Source organism: Harpia harpyja, chromosome 10, assembly GCF_026419915.1.
Source record: "Harpia harpyja isolate bHarHar1 chromosome 10, bHarHar1 primary haplotype, whole genome shotgun sequence".
Classification (NCBI taxonomy): Eukaryota; Metazoa; Chordata; class Aves; order Accipitriformes; family Accipitridae; genus Harpia; species Harpia harpyja.
In genome coordinates, this window is record NC_068949.1 from 30,673,292 (window position 1) to 30,697,003 (window position 23,712).

A 23,712-nucleotide genomic window follows, 5' to 3' on the forward strand; every position below is an offset into this window, starting at 1 on the left:
ATACTGACCCCTGAGGAACGCCACTTGTCACCGAGGTGTCCATCACCTTGAATCGATCTTGTGGTTGGGACACGTGGGTGACACTTGTTTCCCCCAGCATGGGGCTGTGGGTGCCGATGCCAGCACAAGCAGTGGGTGCAGCCACTCCTCCCCTGCAGTAAGAAACGGGAGTGCAAAACCCCCAGGGGGACTCTGGGCTGTCGGCCACTAATGTGAGCGCTGATTAGTCTTATTGATCTCGCATAATGCAGGAGTCTTTCTGTCCCTTCACGCTTGCCCTTGTCACCTGTCAGGCGGTGGAGGTGGTGGTGTGAACAGCTGTGCTGGCGGGGCAGCCCCGGCTCTGCCCGTCCCTCTGCCCTGGACAGGCTGTGCTGGGACAAACAGCATGTGTGGAGTGACCCGAGGGACACCGGGCTGCTTAACAGCTGCTGGTGCCACGGTCCTTGCTGGTTAGTCCCTGGCAGGCCCTTTGGCTTGGGAAAATGCCGGCTGCACCCTGGCATAGCCTCCTCCAGCACAGTGCCAGCGAGGCGAGGCTGGGATCTGAGGAGCACCTATCCCAGCCCAAAAAGCTGGTGCTGCCCAGGGCTGTGTAGCTTTGGTTGCGAGGGCAGCTGCCTTGTCTGCTCGAGACTTGGTGGACGGTTGCTGTGGCCAAGCTGGTGCCTGCAGTGGCTCGTCCCAGTGCCGCCGGTGGAGCAGAGCTGCTGGGGGAAGCGCCCGGCCCGTGAGGAGGGACCTGTCCTGCATTTTCATCGTGGGAGCAGCAGCCTGGCAGCAGCTGAAAGGTTAATGCCTTTGATCTGCCCCAGTGAGCAGGAGAGAGTCAGGGAGACCACCGGATGCTAGCGTGGAAGCTGGGGAGGAAACAAGTTAAAGAGGAGAGCAACCCCCTGCGCTTCACCCGCCTGGAGCCGGCAGCCGGTCCTGGCCATGTGGGCGCTGCCAGGATGGGAAGCCGCTCGCCTGCCGCGGCATGTCTCCGCAGACCTCGCCGGCATGGCTGGGGCTCAACACGGGCTGCTGCGACTTTCGCCGGGACGGAGGTGCCCCGCTGGCTGCCGGCGCCGGGTGAGATGGACCTCTGCACCGCCGGCAAAGCCAGCCCCGGTGGACGCTGCCAAGCCGGGCTGCCTGGCGAGCGGAGCGCCGTGCCGGAGGGCTGCCAGGCTGCCCCAGCGCTCTTGGCAGGCGGCGGGGGGCTCGGAGGACGTGGGGCCAGCGCCGCTGGGAAGCAATTACCTCCCCGCTGCGTCCGGCCCTAATCCCCTCACACGGCGTGCGAGGAGCCGGCTCGCCAAACAAGGCTCAATCAGGTTAAAGTGTGAAGTCAGGATTAGCCGAAAGAATGAGAGCGTGGTAATAGCCCCGGCCTTCCTGCCTGGCCGCTGCAGTCCCGCTGCGGCCCCCTCCCTCCCACCCGCCCTCCGGCCCGCCGGGCTCTCGCTGGGGAGATTAAGGCTGCCGAGGTTTGTTTGCCTGAGTGGGCTCCCCACTGGGAAGCGATGTTGAACAGTTTTGCTCGGGTGCCCCGCTAAGTGCCGGGCAGGGCGGCACGCTGGGGGGTTGGCTCCCGCCGCCGAGCCCCTGCCAGCCCCGAGGGAGCCGTGGCAGCCCTGCGCCTGGCTCCTTGCCAAGGCTCCCCGGGGACCGGCGGCGGCGGGGCAGGGGATGCTGGCTGCCAGGAGAGCCAGTGCCGGGGGCACCTCCAGATCCGCCACAGATATTGCACTGACAGCCATCGTGCATGGAGTGGGGCAGGGCAGCGGGGTATAAGATCTGAGCAGGGAAGTCTCCAAAATCTCAATCCTTGACCACCACTATCCCCCACGCTGCCCCACCCGGGGGGGAATTGTGTGGATATAGCCTGGCCATAAGGCTTTCGGGGGACGTTTAGAAGGAAAGTGGGTGCCTGCTTTCTCCCCATTGTACAGCTGTGGGCTGGAGCTGGCTGCTCATAATTAACAAGCATCTGCTGGGTCAGAAACCCCCGTGGGAGGTGAGCCTGGGGACAGAAGCGGTCTGGGATGGGGCTGGGCCAGGAGGGAGTGGAAGTGCAGTGGGTTCCTGGGGGGCAAGTGGGGGTCCTGCTTTGCAGACAGGCTGCTGAGATCTTCCCGTTCTGGCATGCATGTGTGCTACAGGGTCTGTCTCAGTGCAGATGTCTGGCTCTGTCCTCTGGCACTTGCAGGTCAGAGGCTGTGTGTCCCCCATCACCTGCTCACCCCTTATCCTTCACCCTTTGAACCCCTGGGACTACCGGAGCCCTCTGCACCCTGTGCTGTGTGGGGAGAAACACCAGCTGTGTGGTCCCTGTGGTGCAGGGATGGGAGGACGGTGGCACTGTGGATGGGCTGGCTGCTTGGGCATCCCCTGGTTTCAATAACCATGAACTCTTAAACTTGGAGCTTTAGGAAAATGGCTGGAAGTGAAACCAGAAAAGACAGAAAGGGCTGCTGTGACAACAGGGCAGGAGCTGCTTTCTTCCCCCTTCCTCTGTCCATGCCTGTCTGCCGGCTGGTCCCCAGCAGGGCTGTCAGACCTGTCAGTGCTTGTGGTCACTGCTGCAAGCTGCCACGCCACATGCGATGGCAGCGACACGCTTGTATTTGGCGGGGTGCAAGGTGGCACCGGCGCAGCCACTGAGGGTGCCGCAAGCCGTGCGGCGGAGCGAGGAGAAGCCGTGCCATCTGCTGTTTCTTCGGCATCAAAGTGTAAAGCAAACATAGCTGGGAGCTATGAAACACCAGGAGGGAAGGAGCCATGCCTTGTTCCAATGCCGGGGCCCGAGGATCCTGCAGGCAAAGCATGTGTTTGTCCTGGTGTCGTCAGCTGTGTAACCGTGCCGGCAATGTAAGCCCGATGCTGAGGCCTTGCTGAAACCCTTGCATCCAGCGTCTGTCCCTCTTGGCTTCGGTACCCCCGATGGCAGCACTTCATCGGTGACTGTCACAAAAAGCTGTGAAGGGGAGAAGCCTCGCAAAGTCAGTTGCAACCTTCTAGCAGCATTTCCCTTGCGAGCTGTAAGTGAGCAGCTTGCAGACAGACGCCTGGGTTTACTCCCCGGGCACGCTGGGACTCCCATGTGCTGCAAGCAGAGAAATGCGAACAAGGTTTCCATGGGGGAACCAAACATGCTGCAGGCAGGGGCTGCCCAGGCAGGCAGGCACAGGAGCTGGGAGAGGGGTGCGGAGCACTGAAGCGTGGTGGGTGTTCCCATGCTTGGCCCCGCTGCGACCGGTTTAATGTTGGAGGACAGGCAGCTGCCAAGAGAGAGCGCGATGCATTGAATGCATTGCTAGGAAGAGCAGTGAACATTGTCTGGGGATTTCCGGAGGGTTTTCTAGGGGATTCCTTCTTCTAGGAGCCAAAAGGGAAAAGGGGATTTGGGGCGATGCTGCATTTTTCTGAAAGGTCAGTGCAACTCTGGGGGGTCCCCGGGCTCATCGCGTCCCCAGCAGAGCATGGGGAAGGGGGCGTTTGCATCCGAAGGGGTGCTGGGGTGTCGGGGGTTGCTGCAGGTGTCGGGTCCTTCTCCTTTGGAGAGTGCGAGGCGACCCCGATCCCTTTCGGGGGTGGGGGGGCTCGGCCCCCAGCCCTGGGAAGGGCTGGAGCAGCCTGGGCGGGGCCGGGCGGAGCAGGCAGAGCAGGCAGCGCAGGCAGGGCAGGCAGCTTAGGCAGGGCAGGCAGAGCAGGCAGTGCAGGCAGCCCGGGCCGGGCAGCCTGGCAGTGCCGCCGCGCGGGTGGCGGTGAAACTGCGCTTGCTGCGCGCCCGGCTGCTCGCAGGGGAGCTGGGCTTTACCCTCCCCGAGAGCCTGCACCCTTCCAGGGGCCGCATCTCCCTTCCTCCTCTGCCCCAGCCATGGTGCTTTGCCAGCCGGGTTTGGTTCCCCAGGAGCGACCCGGAGCGATGCACCGGCCCCTGCCCCCCCTGCACGCTTTGTGTGCACTTTGTGTGCAGGGGGGGCAGGGGCCTGTGAATTGCTCTGGCACCGTATGGCAGCTCCTTGGTGGCTGGGCATCCCAACGGAGGGCTGGGCAAGCCCGCTGTCCTTGGGTTTTCCTTCTCATGCCTCTGCGCAAGTGATGCTTGTGCTTCCCTCTGGGAACATTTCCCCATTGTGGCAGTGAAGCTTTCGGCTGGGGTGAAGTCCCAGTTTGGAGACCTCCAGGTCTTTTGCAAGCAGCTTGTGGGCCATGCTGAGCCCATTTTCTGGAGGAAATGAGGGCACGTGGAGGACCGTGGATGCTCTGCCTCCATCCTGACCCAGCCCAACTGCCCTGGGATATTAGTAGTGAGCAGGCTTTGTTATGTTGAAGCAGAGAAAGTGAGCACTAAGTGTGACATGCTGGCATCCAGGGACACCCCAAACCACCTCTTGGCGCGGGGATGGGTGTGTCTGCATGGCCTGTGTAATGCTGGGGGGTGCTTAATCTGCACAGGATGCCCTGGTCTTGCTCCTCACTCACCCATGGACTTGCTGCATAGGATAAATACCGTGTCGTGTCATGCCTCAGTTTCCCTGTGCCAGGAGGGAGCTGGGGACTTGGCCTCCTGCCCCATGGGTGGCTGGAGCAGGGCTGTGCTGGCATGGGACTGAGGGCAGGCAATGCAGGCGCCTACTGAGCTCGGAGGAGCTCGTGGCCCTTGGGGTGGGAGAGGGAATGGCTGCATGGGAGCCGTGGGGCACAGATATGATAGGCAGGTTCCCCCAAGGATGGGGTGAGCTGAGCCAGTCCACCCAGACCCTACTTACAGTGAGATTTTTGGCCTTCGTGGTCATTAAAAGACAGTCCAGGCATGGTGGGGGTTCCAACCCGCTGCCAGCCCTGAAACACAAAGCCTGTGCTGGCCTGGCACACACCGGCATTGCAGAGCAGGTGATTACACAGACGGTGCCGTGTAGTGATGAAGTAATTAATGACCCGATTATTTGTGCCCTCTAAAGTGCGGGGCAGGCTCCATGGGAATGCCTGCTGGAGCCACTAAAAGTAATTACCAGTTAATCAGCAGGGACCTGTAATTATAGCAGTCAGAGGATATTTAAGTGCGGAGGGTTTTCCCAGAGCTGTGCCCTGCTGCTCTGCTTATCAGAGCCGGGGACAGCAGTGTCCGGGGAGCCCCAGCCACTTGCAGCCACCATGGATGCAGCCAGACTCGCCTCGGGAATGCCAGCAGGGCACTGGGCAACCAAGGACATGAAGCCAAACTACAGTTACCCAGAGCCCCTGGGGGATCACTGAGTGCTGGGGCATGCCCCTGCCTGTGGATGTCCTTGTCCCACGGGGCATCATGCTTTGCAGGCACCGCTCATTTTCCTTCCTGCCTCTTTCTTCTCCAGGGACCTGAGCGAGAACTTCATCCAGGCCATCCCCAGGAAGGCGTTCCGTGGGGCCACCGACCTCAAGAACCTGTGAGTCCCTGCAGGGACGGGCACGAGGGAGTTTGGGGTCAGGTCCGGTGGCAGGAGGCATCTGGAGCCACAGGTTGCTCTCTGCCTGGGCTGTCCCAGCAATGCTCCCTCTGTCTTTCTCCTCCAGGCAACTGGACAAGAACCAGATCAGCTGCATCGAGGATGGGGCTTTCCGTGCCCTGCGGGGGCTGGAGGTCCTGTAAGTGGCCAGGGGCCGGCTGGAGCCTCCAGCCTGCAAGCCCCACGCGGGGTGAGGGTCTCCCTGGGTGCTCCCCATTCACTGAGGCGCTGCAGGGACATCCTCATTGTGCCATCTCTCCCTGGCCCTGAGGAGAGGCTGAGCAGGGGTCTGGTACCACTGCTGCAGAGCTGTGCTCCAGGGCCTGATCCTGCCCCAGGGGGTCCACCTGTCTGCAGCTGGCTATGGAGGGGAAAGCCTGGAAAGGGCAGCAAGACCTGCCCGGGGGTTTGGGCTGTCCCCATCCCTCGCCTCTCCATCCATCCACCCTGTGCCGGGGTGGGTGGGTGTTGTTGCTCCTGGGGGTTTGGTGCCACCTGGACCATCTCATGCTCCCATTTATGGCCTGGCCACCCTGACCTGCCCCCCTCTGCCTTTTTGCAGGACCCTGAATAACAACAATATCACTTCCATCCCCGTGTCCAGCTTCAACCACATGCCCAAGCTGCGGACATTGTGAGTGCTGGGGTGGGAGGGACTCCCTGGACTGGAGTGGGATGTCCCCAGTTCTGCTGCCAGTGCCGGCAAGGCAGCTCAGCAGTGCTGGGACAGCACCGTGGGGAGGGGATGGAGGGGACAGCCCTGCAGAACATCCCCAAGCACTGCCAAGCAAGGTGGCCTTAGCAACTGGCACAGATGCTGTCGGGCTCCTCCGTGTCCCACTCTGTATGCCCCCAGCCTTTGGGATGAGCCAGGGTGGGGCAGCTGGAGGGCAGTGGGGTGGCCGGGAGCCATCCTGTGGCTGCTGACTGCCCTGTCTGCCCACAGCCGCCTGCACTCCAACCACCTCTTCTGCGACTGCCACCTGGCCTGGCTCTCACAGTGGCTGCGCCAGCGCCCCACCATCGGGCTCTTCACCCAGTGCGCTGCTCCAGCCCAGCTCCGCGGCCTCAACGTGGCTGAGATCCAGAAGAACGAGTTCAGCTGCTCCGGTGAGGGGAACAGGGGAGGCAATGGGTGCCAGGGCAGGTACACGGGTTGGGAGGACAAAGCCCATCCCATCGATGCAGCCCACCTCCACTCTCTGCCACGTGCCCCAGCTCAGAGCCTGGATGCACGCCATGGGCTCAGCTCAAGTCAGCACTGTCCCTGGTGCGGGGACAACATGGGGACAACACCACCCTATCAGTGTGACAAAGGGCGCATCAGTCTGTGCCCTTGGAGCTGCATGCCTTTTGCACGGGGTTGGGGCACACCAAGACCTTGTGCACCCACTCAAGGGTGCCACGAGCTGTCCCAGCATGCTGAGCTGTCACCAGGGTCCCTTCCTCGGGGTGCTGCCACCCACATGCCTGGCCCAACTCTTTGCAATTCCCATGCTGTCTGCTTCCCTGGCAGGACAAACGGACCCGGCACGTGCCCAGCTCTGCAGCTTGTCCTCTGGCTCCTGCCCAGCCATGTGCACTTGCAGCAATGGCATTGTGGACTGTCGGGGCAAGGGGCTGACGGCCATCCCTGCCAACCTGCCCGAGACCATGACGGAGATGTGAGTACAGCCCCACACCATCACTGCTGGGCTCTCGGTGGCTCAAGGCAGTGGGGACACAGGGGCAAGCCCCACGGCTCAGCCACCCTGCGGGGTGGCAGGCTTTCCTTGCCCTTCTCCCATGCTGTCCAGATTTAGCCATGGATTTAGCTGCATTAAAAATGTAAATAGAGAAATAATCTCCTTAGGGGAATCCAATTATGGTGCAAAGCACTCGCTGGGACGGCATGCAAAGCACATGGAAGGCAGCAGGTGCCCCCAGACGCAGGGTGCTGGGGGGGAGGAGGTGCTCCCCCCACCCCAGCCAGCACAGTCCCCCCACCCATGGCACCCCTCCCTGCTGGAGAAAGCCCCGACCACAGGCTGCAAGTTGTCCCTGGGGTGAATGGTGCCACTCTGGTGGGGTAACTTACTGCAAGCCTGGGGGTCTTGCGGCCCCCCAGCCCTATCAATGGGGTACTGAGGCTCAGCCAGCCCTACAGCCCTCATCTCTCCCCCTTCTCTTTGCAGACGCCTGGAGCTCAACGGCATCAAGTCCATCCCCCCAGGTGCCTTCTCCCCCTACAAGAAGCTGCGGAGGATGTAAGTGTGCAGCCCGAGCACCCTTCACCCTGCTGGCCACTGCCATGAGCCCGCAGCCCCCCAACTCCGATGGGCATGGGACACTTGCCATGACATGGCTGCCCCACATGGCAGCACTGGGATGGGGTCTTGGATACCCCCAGCTCTGTATCTAGGAGGCTGGGGGTGGTCCCCTGGACACAGCAGGAGGATGGGGGCATGGGGTGAGAGAAGAGGGGACCAGACCACCTTCTCCCTTTTGGTTTCAGAGACCTGAGCAACAACCAGATCTCGGAGATTGCTCCTGACGCCTTCCAGGGGCTGCGCTCACTGAACTCCCTGTAAGTGCCCACACTGGGGTGTGTGGGGTGGACGCTGTGCCCCCTGAACCATGCCCTGCACCACTCTCCCCCATCCCCCTCACACCAGTCTTTCTCTCCCAGGGTGCTGTATGGCAACAAGATCACAGACCTCCCCAAAGGCGTCTTCGGGGGACTTTTTGCCCTGCAGCTTCTGTAAGACACCAGTGGCTGGGTGGGATGCTCTGCAGGGACACCAGGAAGCAGGGCTGAGGTCCCCAGCACCCATGGTGCGGTGAAGGGGGTCCCCAGACTCACCTCCCTCCTTCCCTGCCAGGCTCCTCAATGCCAACAAGATCAACTGTGTGCGGGCAGACGCCTTCCAGGACTTGCAGAACCTCTCGCTGCTCTCGCTCTATGACAACAAGATCCAGAGCCTGGCCAAGGGCACCTTCACCTCCCTGCGGGCCATCCAGACCCTGTGAGTGCCTGTGCCAGCTCCAATGCCTGGGCAGGCGGGTGCCTGGGGGGAACCATCTCAGTGGGTAGCCGGGGCTGGAGCTGGTGGTCACCCGCTGTCACCGGCGGTGTGTCACCCGCTCTCCCCGGTGCAGGCACCTGGCCCAGAACCCCTTCGTCTGCGACTGCAACCTGAAGTGGCTGGCAGACTTCCTCCGCACCAACCCCATTGAGACCAGCGGCGCCCGCTGTGCCAGCCCCCGGCGCCTGGCCAACAAGCGCATCGGCCAGATCAAGAGCAAGAAGTTTCGCTGCTCGGGTGAGAGCTGTCCCCATCCCTGTCATGGGCACCCTGCAGCACGGCTGTCCTCAGCCCTGCCCCAGCCTGGTGTCCGTGTGCTCAGAGTGCTGATGTGCTTTTTTTTCTGCAGCCAAAGAGCAGTATTTCATCCCAGGTAAGAGGAGGAGCCACATGCATGTGTGCCTGGTAACCTTTTGGCCAGGCTGCCTGCGGGGGTGGTTGTGCCAGAGCCCCATGGTCTGGCCCGGCAGGACCACGCTGCATTTCCCATCGTTTCTGGTTTCTGAGTTCCTAGGTGCCACAGTAACAGAAGCGCTGGGTACCAGGACATGTTGCGGCGTTTCCCATCGTGCCGTTATCCGGATGGGCACGGAGGCGTCCCCGGGGTCTGGCTGTGGTTGCAGGAGGGGAGAGGGTGGTGGGCAGCAGAGCACCCCATGTACCCAGGACAAATACCCTGCAGATGATAAGCTGCTTTGGGCACAGAGAGGAGTAATATGTGCACAGTGGTTGGGGTGAGGGGAGCTGGGGAAGAGATGGAGCCTGGCTAAGGGTGTGGGAGGATCAGAGGAGGGGAGGGCAGGCGCAGCCCCCGTGCCTCTGCTCACGGGAGCCCGTGCTGCCCTCGCCGGCGTGCAGGGACAGAGGATTACCAGCTGAACAGCGAGTGCAACAGCGATGTGATCTGCCCCCCGAAGTGCCGCTGTGAATCCAGCGTGGTTGAGTGCTCCAACCTGAAGCTCACCAAGATCCCAGAGCGCATCCCGCAGTCCACAGCAGAGCTGTAAGAGCCTCCTCTCTCCCACCCTGCTTTCTCTCCTGCAGCCAGAGCATCACCGGCGCTGGGGTTTGGCTCGGGGTTTGGTCTGTGCCAGGCCCTTCGCAGCCATCTCCTGAGCAATTTTCCCTGCCACCCATGCCAGGCGCCTGAACAACAATGAAATCTCCATCCTGGAGGCCACCGGCATCTTCAAGAAACTCCCGCATCTGAAGAAAATGTGAGTATCGGGCAGGCGCAGCCCCATCGGCAGTGTCTGGGGGCTGGGAAGGCACATAGGGTCCTGATGCCAGGGCAGCCTGGGGTGTGAAATGGGGGGGCACGTCCCAACCCGAGGATCACCCATGGGACTGGGCATCACAGGGTGCTCAGTGGGACCTGGGGGAGGCAGGGTTCAGGATGAGGTCGGGGCAGAGCACCCCATCCCAGCCTGCTTTCCCCTCTCCACAGCAACCTCAGCAACAACAAGGTGTCGGAGATCGAGGATGGGGCATTCGAGGGGGCATCCTCTGTCAGTGAGCTGCATCTCACCGTCAACCAGCTGGAGTCTGTGCGGAGTGGCATGTTCAGGGGCCTAGACGGGCTGAGGACCCTGTGAGTCCCCCCTCCGCCGTGGGCACAGGGATGGGGACATCCTTGCTCCTTGCTCCCCTGCCCGCGATCCCGGGCTGGTGCTGTCCGCGTCACTGCGGGGCCAGCTCAGGAGTGCCTTACCCATCCACTGGCCCTATCCAGAGCTGGGGGGACAGGTTTTTGCTGCTCAGCTCAGGCTTATCCTGCTGCCTGGCAGTGAGGTGGGCACAGCCTGGGCACTGCTGAGGTGGGTTTCCCCTGTAGCACCTGCCTGGGTCGTTAAGTGCCCTCATCCGCTTCCCTCTGCAGGATGCTGAGGAACAACCGCATCAGCTGCATCCACAACGACAGCTTCACGGGGCTGCGCAACGTCCGCCTGCTCTCCCTGTATGACAACCAGATCAGCACCATTGCGCCGGGCGCCTTTGACACGCTGCAGTCCCTCTCCACGCTGTATGTCTTGGGGCCCCAAGATGCTCCCAGGCTGCCCCAATCATGTTGGGGGGCTGCAGGGGGTGCCCTTGCCCAGCGGCTGTTCAGGTGATGCCCTCGCACTCCCTCCCGTGTGCAGGAACCTGCTCGCCAACCCCTTCAACTGCAACTGCCAGCTGGCCTGGCTGGGGAACTGGCTGCGCAAGAGGAAGATCGTGACGGGGAACCCGCGGTGCCAAAACCCCGACTTCCTCCGGCAGATCCCACTCCAGGACGTGGCTTTCCCCGACTTCAGGTGTGAGGAAGGTAACTCACGGGCCCTGCGGCGCCGGGGGTGAGGGGGGACCAGTCTGCTCCTCCCGCGCTGGCACCGCGCTCCCTGTCCCAGCACTGCCCCTGCTCCTGGGATGTTTGGCAGTGCCCGGCGGCAACCTGGTAGCTTGGGGGGTCCCTCAGCCCCTTAATGCCCTCTCCTAACAAGGCACAAGTTTCCCCTCCTGGTGCCCAGCCCTTCGGGCTGCACTCAAATACCCACGAGCTGCTCTGAAGCCAGGAGAGGAATTTGCACCCACTGAACCGCGTGGCCCTTGTACGTAGGCAGGTCCGTGCTGGCAAATGCTGTGCCCTGGGTGCTGGCAGGAGCAGATGTGTAGGCAAGGCACAGCGGGATTCATCCTGCTCCTTCCCTCCTTCCCTTCCCAGCCCCGCACACGCGCTGGAGCTGGGCAGATGGAGCAGGCGGGGTGTGCGTGTTGAGAGAAAAGCCTTTTTTAAAAAATTTTTTTAATTTAGAACAGCTTTTGAGCCCTCTGGAAAATATTTACAAACAAGTCATCATTTCTTCTGCTTTCCCTCCTCCACCACGTCAAAGACTGAAGGGTTGCATCCTGCGCCTTTCCTAACAGTGCGAGATAACATACGGTCGTCCCAGGGACGCCTCTCCCGCAGGAGCCCAGCGCTGCAGCAGGCAAGGGGGAGCAATGCCGGCTCCTCCGGCTGCTTGGCACAGGCACTGCTCCCTCTAGCCTGCGTCTGGGAGATGGGTGAAGGAGGTTATTTCAGGAGGATTTGCAGGCCTGAGCCCCTTCTTCTGAGCCCTCCTCTCTGCCGTCCTTGGGACTGCATTTTAGCTTGAAAATGGTGAAAATCAGAGCAGCCTTGACCTGGCTGGTTGCATCCATCCCGGTGGGGTAGGCGGTTTCTGGGCACAGGAGCGATTTCTGCACTGCAGACTCTCAGCTGGACTGAGGCTATTGCCCACAGGCAATAGCTTGCTGCTGCCTGCAGCACCCTGCTTTAAGGGCGAGGGGACGGTCGGCATGGGAGGGGAGCAGTCCTAGGCGGGCACAAGGCATTGAGTCCAGCCTCACACGGTGCCTGAGGGCTGGGCCCTGGTGACTTTGTGGCTCTCTGCCCGGTGCAGGTCAGGAGGAGACCAGCTGCATCCCCCGGCCCCAGTGCCCCCAGGAGTGCACCTGCCTCGACACCGTTGTCCGCTGCAGCAACAAGCACCTCAAGGCCCTGCCCAAGGGGATCCCCAAGAACGTCACGGAGCTGTGAGTGGTGGGCGAGTGCCCAGGCTCTCCCCCCAGCTTTGCAGCTTTGGGTAGGAGGTCTCTGCTGCGGGGTTGCAGGAATAGGGGCAGAGATACTCCCTCCCACACCCCCACCCCGGCCCGGTAGTGGGAGCAGGACCCCCACCCAGCCAAGGGACGCTGTCTGGCCCCAGCCTCAGCAAGGGGCTCAGCAAGAGCCTCTCGGCCAACTCAGGGCTACCAAGGGTGATGTGCAAGGGGTGTTGTCACAGCAGCTGGGTCCCTGCTCTTTGGCCCTTGAGAGGGGGCAGTGTGGGACAGCCACCCCCTGCAGCTGCAGTCCCCACGCAGCCGTGGAGCCCAGGGCTCTGCGGTCCCCAGCAGCCTGCCATCAGGGACAGGGACAGGGCCACCTTGCCTTGCCTCTGCCAGCTCCCTGGCCCCTCTCTGCTGTCACCTCTCACCACAGCTGCGGGGATGCTCTTGGTAGCCCCAGCTCCGAGCATGCGGACAACGGGATGTGGTTTGATTGGGGTCAGCCACCCATCACCATGGGTTTCAGGGAGGTACCCAAGCAGCCGTGCCAGGTCTGGATGTGCAGGCACTGTGATGCCCATCGCTGCAAAAGGGGCTCTGCACCCGTCTGGGATGGGGGATGGCAGCAAGTCCTGTGTGCGGGGGGGTATAGGCACTGGTTGTGCACATACATATGTATACCACCCCCTCACACCCCTGTGCTGTCTCGCACACCCCTCCTCTCTGCATCCTCCGCTCTCTCTCACACATGCCTTGGGAATGGTTACAGCCGCCCACGCTCACATCAGATGTGTAAATGCAGCACATGGCTGGCTGCGCTAGCACACGCAGGCTGTTGGGAGGCTGCTCCCAGGGACTCTCGTGCAAAGCCCCCGGGTGTGCTAAGGCACTTGCACGCTGGCTCCCTTGCCAGCCCAGGGGTCCCCCGAGAGCCCCACGGGCCCTGGGTGCTGGGAGGGAGGTGATGCTAGAGATGCTCCTCGCAGCCCCAAGTCTGTGGGAGTGCACAGGAGAAATGGGAGGGCAGAGGGAGAGACCTCCTGTTTCTCAGCCACCCCGAGGTGCTTTTGTTCTCCCTTGCAGCTACCTGGATGGAAACCAGTTCACTCAGGTCCCAGGGCAGCTCTCCACCTTCAAGTATCTGCAGCTTGTGTAAGTAGCCAGGAGCAGGAGCCCAGGCAGCCGGTCCCACTGCTGGGACCTGTGGGCGAGGACAGAGGCTGTCCCCGTGGTGCATCATCCTGAGGAGGGGCCTGGCAGTATGCAGGGACCCCCAACATTCCTCTGTGTCCACCCTCTGCACCGGGACGCAGCTGGCCGGCAGTGATGCGCAGCCCCTGGGTGCGGACAGCCTCTGCTGTCGCTGGGCATGGGGCAGAGTGGGGACAGTGGCATTGCTGCCATCAGCCTGTGTGATAGCCCTGCTGCTCCCTTGGAGGCCGTGGCGTGCTGCTGTTCACACCCCACTGCAGCTGAGCAGGCAGGGGGAGCAGCGAGGGGGGACAGGGCCCAGCTGGCTCCACGCTCTGGGGTTTCTCTTTTCCAGCGATCTGAGCAACAACAAGATCAGCTCCCTGAGCAACTCCTCCTTCACCAACATGAGCCAGCTCACCACCCTGTAAGTGCAGTCCCTGCGGGGTGCCACACTGGGCTGCAGCCCAGCTGAGCTGCGGGGGCTGTTCCTAGAGGACCCCAAAGACTGGGGTGTGCTGGGGACACCAGGGCCTCCCCCATCCACCGGGGTGAAGCTGTGGTTTGAGCTGGAGCTCACGCAAGGGGGAGTGTGCAGCCCAGGGTGGGCTTCTTGCAGCACACACAGTGGTGCCCCCGGCGCTGTGTTGCCTCCTTCTTCCCTTCCGCAGGATCCTCAGCTACAACTCCCTGCAGTGCATCCCTCCGCTGGCCTTCGAGGGCCTCCGTTCCCTCCGGCTGCTGTAAGTACCTGCCCGTAGCCCTGCTCACAGCCCTGCTTACAGCCCTGCCCAGTCCCTTCTCTGCTGCTGCCTGTGTCCCTTGTGCCTGCTTGGAGCTGGGTGCAGGCGGGCAGGGTACAGGCTGCAGGAGCAAGGGGAGATGCATCAGCCTCTCGGAGCAGATGGTGCATTTGCAACAGTGACAGTGTAGTGGGGTCCACCCATGTCCACCTCTGCCACCCATGTCTGGACCTGTGGGGTGGGGGCAGCCCAGCTGGTCACAGTCCTTGCTGCACACCCTGGAGCCGTGGGCATTGCAGGACCTTCTGTTCTCTGCAGGTCTCTCCATGGCAATGACATCTCCAGCCTCCCTGAGGGCATCTTCGCAGACGTCACCTCCCTGTCCCACCTGTGAGTATCTCCCACTCTGCAGGGCGCAGGGCTGGACGCAGGCTCAGGAGACCTTTAAAAAACATGGGGCTGCGCTGCCTCCTCTCCTCTTCTCCGGGCTGGTACTTGGGACAGCATTTGTGGGGCAGTGCCATGCTGTGCCGTGCCTGCCCTCCCCATGCTGAGCCCCAGGTCCAGGTGTGCATCTGAGCCTCCCAATGCTGCTGGGGTGGCCCTATGATCCTTGCTGGAGGTGGTGTGGGGTCCCCCCCCCGCCAGGTCCCTAGGGTCCCCTAACATGTAAGTCAAGAAATGCAAGGTGCTGGCACAGTCGTGGGTTGGCGGGGGCTGCTCTGACCCATGCCAGCATGTCGTTAGCCTCCTGCCAGGGCGCTCCCCTGCAGCAGCCCTCCCCAGTCTGTCATCAAGCATCCTGTTGCCAGTGGCTGTGTTTCAACCCATCTTTGAGGGAGCCTGTACCCCAGGAGCACAGCCCTGTACCCACTGCCCAGGGCAGGAGTTCAGCTTTGCTCATGGTAACTTTTCAGTCTCTTCCCTGTCTCTGCTAAGCCATTCCCACCTGCCTGCCAGTGGCCAGTCCTGCTCCTGGCATCCTGGGGTTCTCAGGCTGTTCCTCCAGCCTGCAGAGAGCATCTTGATTTCCAATCCTGGCCTCCCTGTGTTTTTCGGGAGCAGCACTGCTCGGTCTGGTCTCCCCTGGCTCTTCACCGATTTCCTTTGCCGGAGTGCGGTGCTGTCTTTGCTGCTGCCGGCTCCCGCAGGGCTGAGCTGTGTCACCAGCCGGCGCTGTCGGTGCTCTAGGACCAGGTTTGTCAGCCCCAGCAGATCTGCCGTCCCTACCGCCCGCTTTCTGGGCTGCCGTCTCCTTCCTTCGTCACCGGTGTCGGTCTCACCAGCCCTCCATCACTGCTGGCCTTTGCAGTGAAGGAGGATGCAAAGAAGCATCCAACCCCTCAGCTTCCCATGTCATCTGCTGCTCCCTGCCCTGCTCTGCTGTGGAGCAGAGCAACCTTCCCTCCTCCTCTCAGAGCAATTCCTTGCTCTCCCCCAGTGCTGTCCTCACGAGCTCCGGCCATGACCCGCTGCTTGTCCCCAGCAGCCCACTCCAATGTCCCTGCCCTGTAGGCTTGTGCGGCAGAGCCCTGGCTGGCCCTGCAGCTCCTGTGCGATGGTCCTGTTGTTTCTGCGCAGCCTCAGGGTGCTTTGCCCAGTTTGCGCTGGGCCCAGGCAGCTTTGTTCCAGTGCTGGAGAGGGACTCCCGAGGATTTCTGTGTGGGCAGCAGAGGAAAGCCCCAGCACAGAGCCATGGGGCGCCACGTGGGCTGTGGGGCTGGCAGCAGGGTGGTTGAACTGGGCAGCGGTGTGGGGCTGTGTGCCCCAGTCCTCCCACCGTGGGCAGCACCTCTGGTGGGTCCAGAAATGGAGGAGCACTGTGTCCCCCCATCCTGTGGCAGCCCAGCCAAGTGATGGAGTTGTGTCCAGTCCCAAGGTCTCTGAGCCCAGTTCCCTCTGCGGGGCAGCGGGTGCAGTTTTGCCTTTTCTCCCCCTGCAGAGCCATCGGGGCCAACCCCCTGTACTGCAGCTGCAACCTGCGCTGGCTCTCCAGCTGGGTCAAGACGGGGTACAAGGAGCCAGGCATCGCCCGCTGTGCTGGGCCCCCTGACATGGAAGGCAAGCTGCTGCTCACCACCCCCGCCAAGAAGTTTGAGTGCCAAGGTGAGAGAAGGCTGCACCATCCATCTGCCCATCTGCGCTGTCCTCTGGCAGGGCGGCAGGCACTGCAGGGAGCCGGGCTGCCTGCTGCCCCGCACTTGGCAGAACGATGCTCCGTGAGTCTGGGAGACTCCAACATTTCATCTGTTGAGCTGCCTTGTGGAGGAGGGGGCCGGGATGCTTCTGTCCCCTTGCCTGGCTGATGGCACGTCCCTGGCGCCCGAGCAAACTTGTTGCTGTCCCATTGCCTGGTGTACAGCCCCTTGGCAGGGCAGGCTCTGCTCCCAGCCGTGGCTGGGGCTCTGCCCCCCATGTCAGTGCCCACAAACAGACACCTCCCCATCGCTCTCTGCACTGATGGTCATCTCTGCGCCTCCCGTCCCGCAGGCCCACCCGCCCTGAGTGTCCAGGCCAAGTGCAACCCCTGCCTCTCCAGCCCCTGCCAGAACCAGGGCACCTGCCACAATGACCCCCTTGGCTTCTACCGCTGCACCTGCCCCAGCGGCTACAAGGTACCCTGGTCCTGGCACCACCGCGGGGGGACCCATCCCTGCAGAGGGGAAGGGAGCAGCGCGGGGGCTCTGTCGTGCCCCCGGGGCTCGCTGCTTGCAGGACCGTCCCCCCTCCCTGCTCCCCGCAGTGCCCTGCCGAGTGGGACAGGGCAGGGGGAGTGGGACACGATGCTGTGGCACCCTTCTCACTCCCACCTCTCTCTCTTTCCCTAGGGCAGGGACTGCGAGGTGGCACTCAGTGGCTGCTCCTCCAACCCCTGTGCCAACGGGGGGACCTGCCAGCCCCAGGAGGGGGAAGGAGCCGGGTTCAGGTGAGTGCTGGGTGGGAACACATGAAAAACGGGTGTTTGGGCAGCAGTGTGGAGCCCCAGCATCCCACTGAGATAAAGTCTGGTGCTTCCCTCCCCTCCCGTCTGCTCCCTGGGGCACATAGCTGGGATATTGCATTCACCCGGCAGCTCCGGCCCATGCTGCCTGCTCTCTGCAGCCCTGCCTGCGTGTCCTGCCAGCACAGCACCAGCAGGACTGAGTGCTGGCTCTGCTTTGCCGTGTCCCCCAGCCCTGCAGGCTCCTGGGCTGAGGGAAGGGGGGGAGAGGGGGGTCCTGCTGCCATGGGAGGTATGGGGAGGCAGAGGGCAGCGGGATTTGGGGTTGGGATCTGGCTGCTGTAGCAGGGCTGACAGTGTGGGATGGGGCAGGATGCGGCCCTGGGGTCACTGCTGCTCCCTGCGAGGCTGCTGTGCTGCTGTGCCCTAGCACAACCCTCACTACCCCGAATGCTTCAGCCCTTTCCGGGAACCAGGGCCCAATTAGTGGCTGAAAATAGACGGCAGGCTGGGGATGAGGACGTGGGCTGCACAGCCGCCTGTCGTACCCGCCCCCCGTGCTGAGTGGCCTCTCAGCCCGTTGTCGTGGCAACTCAGCATCCTTGCAGAATGCTCTGCGTGGGGCTGCACACTGCCATCCTCCCCTGCGCCCGGTTTTCGGCAGGGGGGTACCAAACCCTGCTCCTCGGAGCCTCTTGGCATGCATGCGTGCGTTTTGCCAAGGTCCTGTGCTGGCATTTTTGGGGGGATCACCCCAAAATGCTCCGATTCCCACCCCCTGATGCTGCTCTATGCCCTGTGGCAGATGCCTGTGCCTGGTGGGCTTTGAGGGCCCGGGCTGCCGCGCTGCCAGCGACCCCTGCAAGGAGCACAGCTGTGAGAACGGGGGGTCCTGCATGCCTGGTGCCACCAACTACACCTGCCTGTGCCCTGCCCACTACACAGGTATGCAGCACAAAGGCTAGCCATCCCCAAACCTCGCGGGCCTGGCAGGGAAATGTGCCCAGTGCTTCTCCCTTCCCAGTGATGAGGGCTAATAGCTCTTCTGCCTGCTGTCCCAGTACCCATCGACATGGCTTCTGGGCCCAGCTGCCTCGAGTTTGGGTACACCGAGCTGAGCCCCTATACCCTGGGATGCCCTCGGTTGCCTGGTTCGGGCAAGATCTGCCTCCAGCAGAGCAGAGCCCTGTGCCCGTGGTGGTGGAAGCTGCGGGCTCGGCAGCTCCCTGCCTTGAGCTGAGCACCCCACGGTCTCCCCTTGCCCTGCGGGGTCCGGGGCTGCCCCTCTGGTCCCCGAGCTGCTGGGCACCCCCCGGCACCCCCTCTTCTGCCCTGCAGGGTATTTCTGTGAGCAGCCGCTGGATTTCTGCTCAGCCGAGCTCAGCCCATGCCAGCACGGCTCCACCTGCATCTCTACCAGCCAGGGGCCCAGGTGAGCCCCCCTCCCCAAACTGCTTTCTCCTGGCTGCCTGGAGGGAGAGATTTGCTTCTGGGGGGGGCTGCAGCTCACAGGCTGGTGAGGGGGCATGGGGAGGGGGATGCCAGGAGGAGCAGGTGCCCACTGGCACAGGGTGGGGAGGAAGGGGCGGCCGTGAGCCCCCCGCCTGCCCCAGGTGCGAGTGCGTGCCCGGCTATGTGGGGAGCAACTGCAGCGAGGACTTCGACGACTGCCAGGACCACCGGTGCCAGAACAACGCCCGCTGCCTGGACGAGGTGAACGGCTACTCCTGCCTCTGCACCGAGGGCTACAGGTACTGCCGGGAAGATGGGGGTGCACCAGGGACAGCAGGGATGGTTACATGTCACCGTGCAGGAGGAACCAGTCCTGGCTGCTATGTCCATCCATTCATCCCCCTCAGTGCAAGAGGAAGGAGTGGGCCTGGGGGCGTGGGTCTCCGGGGATGGAGGCTGGGGGGTGCCAGCATCTCTGGGGAGGGACCCCAGGGCAGGGCTCAGCAGCTGGGCACCCCTCTGATGCCCCTGGCTGGAGAGCCTCCCCAGGGACCCCAACACAGGGGGGTGCTGTCAGAGCCCCATGGGGCACTGGACAAGGGGTAGGGCGGTTTCCCAGCCCCGTGCCCAGCAGCACCCTTGGCCCCGCAGTGGCCAGCTCTGTGAGATGCCGCCCCGTGCCGCCGGCCAGCCAGGCCTCTGCGAGCGAGCCGAGTGCCAGAACGGGGCCCCGTGTGTGGAGCGGGGCGCCCGTGCCCTCTGCCAGTGCCTGCCCGGCTTCGGTGGCCCCAAGTGCGAGAAGCTGCTGAGCGTCAACTTTGTGGACCGTGACACATACCTGCAGTTCACTGACCTGCAGGACTGGCCCCGGGCCAACATCACCCTGCAGGTGAGGGCTGGGGGGGTGGGGTGTGTGCGTGGGCATTGGGAGGGTGGCATCGAGGGTGCTGCCTTGGGGATGTGGGCTCCCACCTCTCCCCCTGCCAGGTCTCCACAGCTGAAGGCAACGGCATCCTGCTGTACAACGGTGACAGCGACCACATGGCCGTGGAGCTGTACCAGGGCCACGTCAGGGTCAGCTACGATCCCGGCACCCACCCCAGCTCGGCCATCTACAGGTACCTGCCTCCCCTTCCCCACTTGCCAGGGACCACCACCCCCATTGCACGGGCTTGGGGGGGGGCCCCGGTGACCCAGCCATCCCCACCAGTGCCGAGACCATCAACGACGGGCAGTTCCACACTGTGGAGCTGGTGACCTTCGACCAGATGGTGAACCTCTCCATCGACGGTGGCAGCCCCATGACCATGGACAACTCGGGCAAGCACTACACGCTGAACAGCGAGGCCCCCCTCTATGTGGGAGGTAGGACAGGGGCCGGGGGGGCGACAGGGGGGCACGCGGGCTCGCTGATGCCCATCTGCTCTCCGGTCCTGCTCTCCCCAGGGATGCCTGTGGACGTCAACTCGGCCGCCTTCCGCCTCTGGCAGCTCCTCAACGGCACCAGCTTCCACGGGTGCATCCGCAACCTCTACATCAACAACGAGCTGCAGGACTTCACCAAGACGCGGATGACGCCGGGGGTGGTGCCGGGCTGCGAGCCCTGCCGCAAGCTCTACTGCCTGCACGGCATCTGCCAGCCCACCGGCGCCCAGGGCCCCGTCTGCCACTGCGAGCCCGGCTGGGACGGGCCCCACTGCGACCAGCCCCGTGGCGGCCCCTGCCAGGGGCACAAGTGAGTGCCCCCGCCCCGTTGGCTGCCCCGCAGCAATGGTCTTGCCCCATGGGCTGCCCCGCAGCAATGGTCTTGCCCCATGGGCTGCCCCATAGCAATGGTCTTGCCCCATTGGCTGCCCCACAGTGACCCATCCGCCCCATTGGCTGTCCTGAAGCAATAGCACTGCCCCATTGGCTGCCCTACAGCAATGGTCCTGACCCATTGGCTGCCCCACAGTGACCCATGTGCCCCACTGCAACTGCCCCTCTCCATTGGCTCAGTGGCTGCCTTGTCATTGGCTGCCCCTCTCATCCCTGCCCTCTCCATTGGCTGTCCCTCCACACTGCCTGCCCTGCCCACCCCTCCCATTGGCTGTCCGCCACCCTGCCCCAGGCCGGTGGTGCCGTGCCATGCGCCGTGCCACTAGTGCCGAGTCGTGCCGGGGCTGTACTGTGCTCATGGTGCTGTGCCAGAGCCACGCCAGTGCCGTGCCATGATGGCTGTGCCATATGAGTGCTGCGCTGTGGCAGTGCCACGCCAGTCCCGGTGCAATATGGTGCCGGTGCTGAGCCGTGCCGTGCTCGGTGCTGGTGGGCTGTGCGTGCCGGTGCTGTGCTGTGCCATGCCGGCAGGTGCCTGACAGCGCCGGGTGCCCGCAGGTGCGTGCACGGGCTGTGCCTGCCCCTCGACGCCCTCTCCTACAGCTGCCAGTGCCGCGAGGGCTACCAGGGTGCCCTCTGCAACCAGCCCACCGAGCCGCCCGACCCCTGCCACCGCCGGCCCTGTGTCCACGGCCACTGCCGCCTCACCCCGGGCGGCCAGCCCACCTGCGAGTGCCACGGCGGCTACACCGGAGTCCTCTGCGACCAAGGTAGGTGCCAGGGAGGTGGGTGCCCGACACGGGGGAGGCAGCCCCACGCCGGGACGTCGGGCTGAGCGTCGCTGTCCCGCAGAGCCGGAGTGCCACGGGGAGCCGGTGCGGGACTACCACCAGGTGCAGCGGGGCTACGCCATCTGCCAGACGACACGGCCGGTGGCCTGGGTGGAGTGCCAGGGGGCCTGCGGCAGCCCCAGCACCGGCTGCTGCACCGGGCTGCGGCTCCGGCGCAGGAAATACGCCTTCGAGTGCAGCAATGGTGCGACCTTCGTGGAGGAGGTGGAGAAGCCCAGCAAGTGTGGCTGCAGCCAGTGCCTGTGAGCGGCCACCGGCCCCGGAGAGCGGGGGGGCTGGCAGAGAGCCCCCCCAATTGGAGCCAAGGACCTCGCTTTGCCCTGCGGCCGCAGTACTGCTGTCTGGGTGTTCCCGAACCACAGCTGCATCAAAGGAGCCCGGCGGAGGGTAGAGCTGTTGCATCTAGAGGGTTGGGAAAAAAAAAAAAAAAAAAAAAGAAAAGAAAAAAAAAACCCCACAAACAAAGCAAATGTGTAGATAGAGAATTTTTTAAGAACTGCAGCTACACAGATGTGTGGATACAGGGTGGGTGCTCTACCCTGCTGCCCCTTCCCTGCGGCGCTCTGCCTTCCCCCCAGCACAGCCCCACAGCCGCAGAGGGCAGTGCCCGTGTCCCTCGCGTGTCCCCTCCCCAGCAGCCTGTCCCTTGTGTCCCTCTGGGTGAGCTGGTGTCTTTTCCAACATCTGGGGCTGGAGCGGAGGGGCCTGACGTGGCAGAGCCTCATGGGCCGTGGTAAGCCAGGGCTGGCAGAGGGCTGCGTGGTGCAGCCGGCATCCCGTGGTCCCGGCAAGCCTGGAGCCCGGCTCCCCGTCCTCTCCACCGGCAGCCCTGGCCTCCCTGCTGAGGACCCGCCATTGCCCTGATGGGAGCTGCAGCGAGCAGCTCCCCGGTGCCGTGGCTGAGGTGCTGGAGCCCAGCGTGCCCCAAATAATGTCACCAGCTCCAGGGCCGCAGCCTGACCCACTGGTGGCACCTCTGGGCTGTGTTTGCCGGCCAGGTGCTCCATGGCACCTAGAGATGGGGCATGGCTCCAGCACATTGCAGTGGCATTGGGGCCATGCTGGGTGGAGCAGGACCAGGGTGGTCCTGGGCACGCTGAGTGGGTCACAGGCAGTGGGGCACAGACGTCCATGGGGGACTAGCACGGTGCCGTTAAGGCAGAGGGGACCCCAAATACCCCCGGCCCAGCCAAGCAGCTCTTCTCAGACGCGGGAGCCATATAGGGCAGCACGGGAACCACTTTCCTCCAGGCTCAGCCCTGGGGGGGCTCTGCAGCTGGGCAGAGGTGCCCCATGTCCTGCTGGCCCTGCTCTCTGTGGCCCAGCCAGCAAGGGCAGGAGGCTGCTGAGACAGCTGGCGTGCACGGTGCCATGCCCCTCACCGGGGCTTCAGCCTTGTGGGTGCCAGGGCCAGTTGAAGAGGCTGAAGATGCCTAAGCCTGCAAGCCTGGAGCTAACACCGCTGCCAGGGCAGGTCCCACCACCTCCTGGACTCGGGTGCCGGCGCCTGGGCTGCACCTCTCCAAAGCCCACAGTGCTGGGGGACACGCTGGGCTGGTGCGGGAGCAGGGGCAGGGCTGCTGCCAGTGCAGCATGGAGAGCCCGCGCCGGGGTACCGCACGCACCTGACCTCCGCAGCAGCATTGCTTCTACACCCATGGGGGCTGAGGATGGTGGGGCCCAACCTGGGACGGTGCACGCAGCTGGACAGCACATCACCATGTCACCCGGGCGGACAAATTGCAGCCCCGGGTCTCTCCAGCGCACTGCTCCAGCGCATCGGCTTCAGGGCCACACCGCCGGCTGCAGCTGGGCTCCGGGCATCTCCATCAGGTGCATCCGGCTCCATGGGTGCCGGCACCATCCCTGCTCACCACCAGCATCCAGGACGTTCCCGCCACCATGGGGATGTGTTTCTGCCATAAATGCCCTCTCCACGGGAGCCCCCGCTGCCACACAGAGGAGCTGGGACGCATCTCATTTTGCCCATGGCCCGGCCAGGGCTTGGTTGTGTTGTGTTTCTGTTCTTGCTGTAAGCTAACCGCTAAAGTATCTCTTTATACAGAATACTTACAGATTCTAATATATATTTGTATTTCATTTTGTTATAGTATTTTTATATGTTCGGGGTCAACAAATGATGTTTTCTTTTTGTTTACAGATGCTACTGGGCAGGAAAATGACGGTGGCTTTGTTTGGCCCGTGGGGTTTGTGTGTGTCACTGTTGAAGACGCTGGTTTGTACTAGGCTGGCGAGGGAGGCGCTGAGCATCCTTCCGCTGGCAGAGGCTGTATTGTTTTAGGAGCTGTTTGGTATTGTCTATGTTGTCTTCCATGTGAACATGACATTTATTCATTCAGAGGCTTGGCCTCTTCTTTCCTGGAGGGGAGAAGGGGGCAGCTGGTGCTCGGGAGCTGCTGGGCATACGAGGAGGTGGCACAGGCTGGGGAGATGGTTACTCCTGCCATGGGTGAGGACCTGCTACTCCTGGAGCAGCCCTGGCCACCTCTTCTGGCCAGAGCATCGCCCACATGGTGCAGGGACATGCAGCCCCAGGCTGAGAGCTCGTCGCCAGGGAGAGCTGGGGTTATCCGTACAATG

General features: G+C 63.2%; 2 protein-coding genes across 3 annotated transcripts in view; both read left to right on the forward strand.

The window, feature by feature from the left end:
• Positions 1–22,104, forward strand: part of SLIT1 (slit guidance ligand 1) — a 64,079-nt gene extending 41,975 nt beyond the window's left edge. The window contains exons 5-37 of one of the 2 annotated variants that reach the window (XM_052799091.1): positions 5,346–5,417; positions 5,545–5,616; positions 6,040–6,111; positions 6,424–6,587; positions 6,994–7,141; positions 7,652–7,723; positions 7,972–8,043; positions 8,146–8,217; positions 8,339–8,482; positions 8,616–8,779; positions 8,892–8,915; positions 9,401–9,545; positions 9,685–9,759; positions 9,990–10,133; positions 10,422–10,565; positions 10,684–10,850; positions 11,968–12,100; positions 13,199–13,267; positions 13,662–13,733; positions 13,978–14,049; positions 14,368–14,439; positions 15,992–16,155; positions 16,540–16,664; positions 16,878–16,975; positions 17,796–17,935; positions 18,329–18,422; positions 18,604–18,741; positions 19,094–19,331; positions 19,430–19,560; positions 19,653–19,807; positions 19,889–20,177; positions 20,819–21,030; positions 21,113–22,104. In XM_052799091.1, coding sequence (XP_052655051.1) covers positions 5,346–5,417; positions 5,545–5,616; positions 6,040–6,111; positions 6,424–6,587; positions 6,994–7,141; positions 7,652–7,723; positions 7,972–8,043; positions 8,146–8,217; positions 8,339–8,482; positions 8,616–8,779; positions 8,892–8,915; positions 9,401–9,545; positions 9,685–9,759; positions 9,990–10,133; positions 10,422–10,565; positions 10,684–10,850; positions 11,968–12,100; positions 13,199–13,267; positions 13,662–13,733; positions 13,978–14,049; positions 14,368–14,439; positions 15,992–16,155; positions 16,540–16,664; positions 16,878–16,975; positions 17,796–17,935; positions 18,329–18,422; positions 18,604–18,741; positions 19,094–19,331; positions 19,430–19,560; positions 19,653–19,807; positions 19,889–20,177; positions 20,819–21,030; positions 21,113–21,357 — 4,198 coding nt within the window. In that variant the 3' untranslated portion in view covers positions 21,358–22,104. Of the gene's footprint in view, positions 1–5,345; positions 5,418–5,544; positions 5,617–6,039; positions 6,112–6,423; positions 6,588–6,993; positions 7,142–7,426; positions 7,546–7,651; positions 7,724–7,971; positions 8,044–8,145; positions 8,218–8,338; positions 8,483–8,615; positions 8,780–8,891; positions 8,916–9,400; positions 9,546–9,684; positions 9,760–9,989; positions 10,134–10,421; positions 10,566–10,683; positions 10,851–11,967; positions 12,101–13,198; positions 13,268–13,661; positions 13,734–13,977; positions 14,050–14,367; positions 14,440–15,991; positions 16,156–16,539; positions 16,665–16,877; positions 16,976–17,795; positions 17,936–18,328; positions 18,423–18,603; positions 18,742–19,093; positions 19,332–19,429; positions 19,561–19,652; positions 19,808–19,888; positions 20,178–20,818; positions 21,031–21,112 lie in introns of those variants that run through there. The other variant, XM_052799092.1, reaches the window with a different exon arrangement.
• A 14-nt stretch (positions 22,105–22,118) lies between these two features.
• Positions 22,119–23,470, forward strand: LOC128146987 (uncharacterized). The gene is made up of 2 exons (XM_052799095.1): positions 22,119–23,143; positions 23,273–23,470. The coding sequence occupies exons 1-2, from the start codon at positions 22,130–22,132 to the stop codon at positions 23,411–23,413; spliced, it is 1,155 nt and encodes a 384-aa protein (XP_052655055.1). The 5' UTR covers positions 22,119–22,129; the 3' UTR covers positions 23,414–23,470.
• Positions 23,471–23,712: the final 242 nt, after the last annotated feature.